The sequence below is a fragment of the Montipora foliosa genome, chromosome 12, assembly GCF_036669935.1.
Source record: "Montipora foliosa isolate CH-2021 chromosome 12, ASM3666993v2, whole genome shotgun sequence".
NCBI lineage: Eukaryota > Metazoa > Cnidaria > Anthozoa > Scleractinia > Acroporidae > Montipora > Montipora foliosa.
Genome location: NC_090880.1, coordinates 28,138,180 through 28,145,274, shown reverse-complemented (window position 1 = coordinate 28,145,274; position 7,095 = coordinate 28,138,180). Strand labels below are relative to the sequence as shown.

The 7,095-nt window shown below is 39.4% G+C and overlaps 1 protein-coding gene across 2 annotated transcripts in view; it reads left to right on the top strand.

Moving 5' to 3' along the window:
- LOC137978802 (short-chain collagen C4-like) overlaps positions 1 to 5,981 on the top strand; it is an 11,504-nt gene extending 5,523 nt beyond the window's left edge. Inside the window, exons 2-6 of one of the 2 annotated variants that reach the window (XM_068825886.1) lie at positions 1,107 to 2,221; positions 3,213 to 3,289; positions 3,582 to 3,698; positions 4,752 to 4,940; positions 5,357 to 5,981. In XM_068825886.1, coding sequence (XP_068681987.1) covers positions 1,980 to 2,221; positions 3,213 to 3,289; positions 3,582 to 3,698; positions 4,752 to 4,940; positions 5,357 to 5,838 — 1,107 coding nt within the window. In that variant the 5' untranslated portion in view covers positions 1,107 to 1,979 and the 3' untranslated portion in view covers positions 5,839 to 5,981. The remainder of the gene's footprint in view (positions 1 to 1,106; positions 2,222 to 3,212; positions 3,290 to 3,581; positions 3,699 to 4,751; positions 4,941 to 5,356) is intronic. The other variant, XM_068825887.1, reaches the window with a different exon arrangement.
- The last annotated feature ends 1,114 nt before the right edge of the window (positions 5,982 to 7,095 follow it).

Below are 7,095 nucleotides of genomic sequence, written 5' to 3'. Positions count from 1 at the left end.
CTCTGTAACCGTTAATGATTTCATACTGTAAATTAATGTAAATGAATTAAACGTAATAGAGTTTTGTATTGCTATGCAGTTTTGACCTTTGAGAGGAAGACAGCGACACCAACGAACGGCGTAACTTGAAAAATCAATCAACTTTTTTTGACGCTATCGTAAACCTGTTTTCCGCCGGTCTATATCCCATACTGTTCGCGTATCACAATAGCAAAAATGCTGAAAATGCTACAAATGTATTGAATTGGAAGAATTCCTTATTGAAGTAAATATGGAGAATGAAGGATTTCTTGCGGTGTGTTCGCGTTGTCGTCAGAACTTCATCGATTGAGTGTGGTTACATTAATTCCTATTTTACTTCATTAGGGACTTGAACATTTACGACAGCGACGAACCGAAAACACTGAAAACGTCACCTTAAAATATAAACTTTGCACTTGCGTAAGTGTTTCGCGATTATTCCGTGTCTTTCATGTCATGAGGCGAAGTACCCTAAAACTCAACAGTTGAAAACGAACGGTTTCTGAGTAAAAGATTCAAATTTATTTCCTCACCTCAAGTTTAGTGATTTATGTCGCAAAGTACTGGCAGAAATACGAGATAATAAAACAAGTGCCGTACATTTATTTTTTTCTCTTTTAACCGATCGTATTATTATTTTGTTGAGCTCTCGTTGCCCTGGCCTTCGTCTTTACTTTCTTGTTTTCCAGAGGACGGAAAACAAAGGTATTGAAGCTGCAACTGCAGCACGCCCTTTTGCCGCATTAAAACCGAGTTGAGGACGCGTCGCTGTTGCCGTTGCATCGTCCTTATCAAAGCTCTTTGTTATGGATAAAATGAGACATAAGCGCATCATTAATCTGCAACGTATTGATCGCTTCATTATCAAGTCCAAACGACATGTTCTCGTACATTTCATCTTATTCAAATAACCCTTCAAGAAAAGGTTAAACTGAGACGGATAAGTTTTTTTTCCTACTTTCATCGCATTATACAGACCAAACTTCATTCGGCATGTCGGCTTTCCATTTCTTCAACGAATGACCCAATTGTTTCTATTTCAACGACCAGAGCATTTTCTAACACTGAATTCACTTGGCTTACAGAAAGAACTCAGGGGTGCGGAGACATATCGCCGAAAGCTTAATCCGTCAGTTTTCTGTATTTTTTGGTTCAAGAGAAAACTACAGACAAATCTACATACATCGCCTTATAGGTAAGAACGCCGCTCTAGCTCTAAGAACTGTAATATGTCAACAATGTATGCGCAAGATCGGCGCTCTTTGTTGCACAGACCATCGTCAATTGAGCCAGATGTAGAATGTTTATTTTTGCAGTACACTACATGAACAATTGAAAATTTATTGTTCGATGCTAGCGACTTCCATATAACCTAAAATTTCGTCAGTTCACGTCGTCGTCAGGGCGAGAAATTAATTAATGGCAAAGGAACGCGGTTGCAAAATGTAACGGTTTGAAAACAGTTAATAATGATTTCCTGTTGTTAGATTTCAAAAAAGCCAGCCGAACAAAGCTACTTTGAAACCATTTTTTATCAGCCCAGAAATGTTATTTGCAAATCTGTCTGAGCAGTCCAACTGTGCGTGGGGAATATTCAGGTCCTATTTGAGGCAAAGCTTGTTTTCGTTGACTTATTTAATCAAGTCAGCTATCGCTTAGGGTTTCTTAGTCACAAAAATATTTTTATTCCACTTGGATGTAGATTGATTGTGTACCCGAGGTGGTTATAATTTTCTATCCGTTGACTGATGTATTGACATTTACCCGCGTGACTCTTTGTTCAAGGGCATCTCAGTTGTAAACGCGAAAAAGTTCAAGCTTGTATCTTTGTGAAGCTCTCTGCAGAATCAATAAAACATTATTCTAGTGGTTCGCTTACGGTATATTTATTTCGTTTCTCCAACTTGATACTCCACTTGTACCGAAGGCAGTGATCAAAGAAGACTATTTCGTCAGCTATGAAGTATCCACAAGTGAAAACCCCTTGGTGTGGTTTGCGTTTCCTTGTTGTGTTAATGATGTGCTTTACCATTTTGGCTCATATCTCAGCCATGGATGATCAGCGCCCAAAAACTCACAATAACCATGCAACTGGACAAACGCCTGAGTCGATGCTGTTTCGCGAACGCAGAGGAATTAAGAAAAACATCACTCAAAACCCACAAAGCTTTGAACAACGACTGAAAAGCCTTGAAGAGAGGTTTGTCCTCGATAATCCATAGCTGCTTACCCTCCCAATACAAGAGACTAATTAACTCACGGAGAAATCTTTTAAAATTTTTCTTCATTTGTTTATTGTCTCCAATGTTGTATTTACTGTATTTTTCGCTAACGGAGATCCACGCTGATAACTGCTTCGTCGAGTCAGGCTTGACCACTAATGTTATTTGATAACATTTCTATATAATTCTTCATGTATTAGGAGTTTACATTTTTATAGTTTTCAGAAATAAAATTCAGGCTCGGGATTTAGCGAAGGCTGAAACTTTCTCCTGAAACTTGGTATGTCTTAATTATTCGTGTTCCCAGCAGTAATAATTGTAAGATGTTGCCAGTTAATTTAATTCCAAATGAAATATTGCTATAGTTTCTTTTTTTGTGCGTGTGTGTGACGTTCAGGAGGTAAGGAGTGAATATGTCTATCGATTCTTGCACAGAAAGAGAATTTTTTTCGCTAAAATCAAATCTATTTTACCAGTTGAGTGAAACGAACTAGAGACACGAGACAAACTAGAGAAACGAGTTTAGAAAACTTCCCCCGCTTGGAGCTATTTATCCAAACGATGGGGAAATGTAAGTGGTTGGAAGCATCAAAGATTCGAAGGAAAGAGTGATGTTATTTTCGCCACTCCATGCAGGATATCATGTAAAATGTCAGCTGTAACAAAAACAAAAAGAGAAATAAAATCACACGACTAAGAACTTTCCACATGTCGGCAGGGCTTGTTCATGCAATAAGAACTACGGAATCAAACGTTTGTACCATCTCCTGAAAACTCTTTAACATTGCAATGTTGACATAACACAACACGGATAGTTATATGCGGGTTGAAAGTTCTTTCCCTAAAATATAATTATGCCTTCACCTGTTTGTGTTTGAACGCCTTTCTTATAGCTCAGACATCACCATCTCATCGCAATCAACAATTCTGATGAATATCAACACTTTAATTTATTTTTATTTTTGGTAGATTTGATGCACTGATGCGGTTCCCTACTGTGGGATCAAGTGGGGATTCTTACAATTCACTTGTGGCCTACCTTTTGGGTTGGTATCAAACCCACCCTTCCTTATAAGACAATGACATTCAAAAGAAAAGCTATTCAGTGATAAAAGTTTTTCATTTCTTAGAGGCAAAACAGAAAATAAACTCTTCCGTGATTTGCAATGTTCATGCCAGTACATGAGCGCAACAATATTCTGGCATAAAAACGTTATTTTGTTCAGGTTATTTTCTTTAACAGAAAGTAATTGAAGGTTAATGTAACTGCCAACAACGATTTTTAAGGAATTACCGATTATGAACTCTAACTCTTTTGTACCATTTTCAATTTCAAAGGAAAGCATACCCAAAACAGTGGAAAGGAAAAGATGGGACCTCCTGGACCCCCTGGTCCACCAGGGACACCAGGATTGGCTGGTAAGCCTGGTTCGGATGGAAAAACAGGCCCCAAAGGTAAACGAAACTTTACACTGCTCAGAGACCACGTGCCCATATTAAAACTTCACTTAACAGAGGTGTCATAGATGTCGCTGTCTTCTGGTCAAAACGTCTGAAACTGTAAAGAAAGCACCCCTAATAACACTGTCCTATTTTGTGCCTCATAAATAAAACCATCCTGCCAATTATATATCAAATTTATATTATGTATGGGAGAAGGAGGTGTTTACAACGAAATAGGCCAATTTACAGTCACGGTTTGCTCAGTGACCTAGCCTATGAGAGGCTGCAAGGTATTGATACAAATCTCACTGCTTTTACCATGTAAATTGTGTTGTTGTAATTCTAATTAGTCTCCATTAACATTAGAAAAGCACAAAGGTTTGCACCAATGCAGGGTCACCGGCAACCTTGCTTCCATTCTTAGGCCAGGTAAGTTAGCTACAACTGTAAAATGGTCTATTTGTGGCCGTTTCTGAGAGAAAGAGCCAAAACTTGGAAAAACATTAATCCAAGTTAAAATCTACCTCAATCCTCCCCATCAGTACTGGAAAAAAAGAGAGAATAGTAGTCTCACCTGACCAATGGATTCTGCAGTGAACAAAGGAAAAAAAATTATCTTTTGGACCCCACCATAGCATGCAGCAAGATAGCATGGTAGAGCCCCCTTAAAGAGATAAATTAGAAGTCAAAACTGGTCCAAACTGAGGATGAGTTGATTCAACCAATCGCTAAATAGGAAGTGTTTAAACGTCTTCATCGCACCATTTCCAAACTTAATACAGGATAAATACCTAACCGAAGAACTACATCTCAGGATCTATTACTCAGATTGAAGGATCACGGCAAAACGTGCAGATGCCCGGTATTTCGTTGATTATTGCAGCAACATAACCAGGCGTGTCTAAAAATTATATATAACTATCTGTCATAGTGTACATCTACATCTACCTTTTGCCCACCCATCCTTTTTGTTTGTGACCATGGAAAACTGCTCCCTTGCAACTTTCCCCATCAGCACACAACAAATGATGATGTCACATGCGAGTGTATCTCTTTTCCTCACAGGAGAACCGGGAAATCCTAGCTCAAACAAGCCGTTACCAGGCCCCCCTGGTCCTAAGGGCCAACAGGGAGCCCAGGGACCTCAAGGCGCCAAAGGAGAAAGAGGACGAGACGGGACTGGACAGTCTGGGGTGAAGTATGTTCGGTGGGGAAGGACCATATGTCCCAGTGGAGCTCAGATTGTTTATAAAGGTATAAAATCACTGAATAAGGCAATTGAACGCTTCCTATCACCAGACATTCCGTGAAAAAAACTTATTGCATCAGTTGAAAATAGCAGTTGGCTCAAGCAATTACACTTACTTTGCTTCATGTTTTGGTGCTTGTGATAAAATTCTTGAAGTCTCAAATTTTCCTTTCTTTATAGGTATAATAATAAGTCACAGGGGTCGTTCGGAGCAGAAAATGAAGTTAGCAAAGGAACACGAATCAAAAGGAAATACTGATCTCGCTAAAGATAGACTGAATGAAAACATAGCATGGCAAAAACGGCCAAAAACCACAACATTGAGAATTCCTTTAGAAGTGTAATTTAATTAGGAATTAGTAGTTGTTTTTGCCTGTCTGAGCAAGCTAAACGCGTGTTACATACCATTTCCACATTTCAGGGATAATTGGGGGTGGGCACTTCGACCACTACGGTAGTGGAGCCAACTACCTTTGTCTTCCTCACACTCCAAAGTACGACAAGTACAAAAATGGTCACCAGTCTGCAGGATACATTTACGGCGCTGAGTATGAAGTCAGTCAATACAACGGAGACCCTTTTAAGGTAAATCGCCATAATCATGAGGCACCCTGTGTTGTCTGCTTTGTGAAGTCACGTGGTTCAATGCTGATGATGCCTGCAAGGAATGACTGTCCATCTGGATGGACCGAAGAGTATCATGGGTACCTGATGACTGCATATCATGGTCACAAACATTCAAGTGATTTCATCTGTGTCGATGGTGATCTGGAATTCGTTCCCGGTACCCAGGCTAACAAAGATGGTGCCTTGCTGTATGCTGTGGAAGGTGTTTGTGGTTCACTTCCCTGTCTTCCATATGTCAGCGGTCGAGAGTTAACATGCGCCGTCTGCACCAAGTAAAGACAAAAGAAAGCTTGAACAGTAGTTGATTTGCATTAGAACTAAACAGAAACTAAATAACATATCATTCTCTGGTAAGCCAGAGAGCAGATGTAGAGTAAGGGTGCAAAACAATAAACGTAATGGGAAAATGACACATTAAACTTGTTGGTCTCAAAGTCTTGTGTTACATGATTATGTTCAATTCGATCCACTAATCAGCATCCTACAGCTGAGATGTCATGGAATAAGCACTCCTTCGATTGGTACCGCATATACTAAACATTTTAGATGTACTGAAGTCTTCCTACAACTCAGTAGAAATTTATCTTCCACAGGAAGTTCATTTTCATTAATTTATTAAAAAGTTCTCGATCCGACAAATAATAAAATGAGACCCATCGGTATGGAACCCAAGGTTGACCCCAATGGAACGAAAGTACGCATGCATTTGAATTTACCTAAACCAGGTAGATGGACAATCCTTCCTCCCTTGTACCCATTCGTGTTCGAAGTGGCACCGTCTTGGCCAATATCTCCAGGTGCCACATCCAGCAAGAATAGTTTAGGTACATGCATGACTTAGGGACTTAGGTACTTTGTTTGACAACAAAGATTTCTCAAATACCTCAACCTGAGACATCCTAACATATAAAATTTACCATGGAATATAAAACTTCGTTGTTAGACGTCCTTGTCAAACGCGAGCAAAATCATACATACGTTTCAACGATGGTTTACAGAAAGAAAACTTTCACAGGCCTTTACATGAAATGGGATTCCTTCACACCACGAAAGCACAGTATTAATTTAGTTCGCACCTTGACCTATCGTTGTTTTCGTGTTTGTTCTGATTCCTCTTTATGCGTTATTGCCAATAGTTAATAAAATTGAAAAACTATTTTTACAAAATGGATATCCTAACGACATTCTTAGTTTTAACATTAATGACCCTTGACTCTCCTCCTCCCCCCCCCCCCCCCCCCCCCCCTCTTGTAATCCTTTTTAAGCAAACAACTTACACTATTCAGGTGGTGAAAACGCCACATTCTAGTGAGCACCTTCTGTTTGACATAGTGTGACCTCCCCTTTGAAAAATCCTGGCTACGCCCCTGATGACATCCTTACGAAACATCAATTTAAGCGTTCAAATTCTGTCACACCAGTTCCTATAAGAAAAATATCATTCTGGTTTTACCCAATTTAGGTTTACCGACAGAATAAAGATGTCTTGCGAAGTGTCAATTCTTGTGTTCATAGTTTCTATGGTTTCGTTAA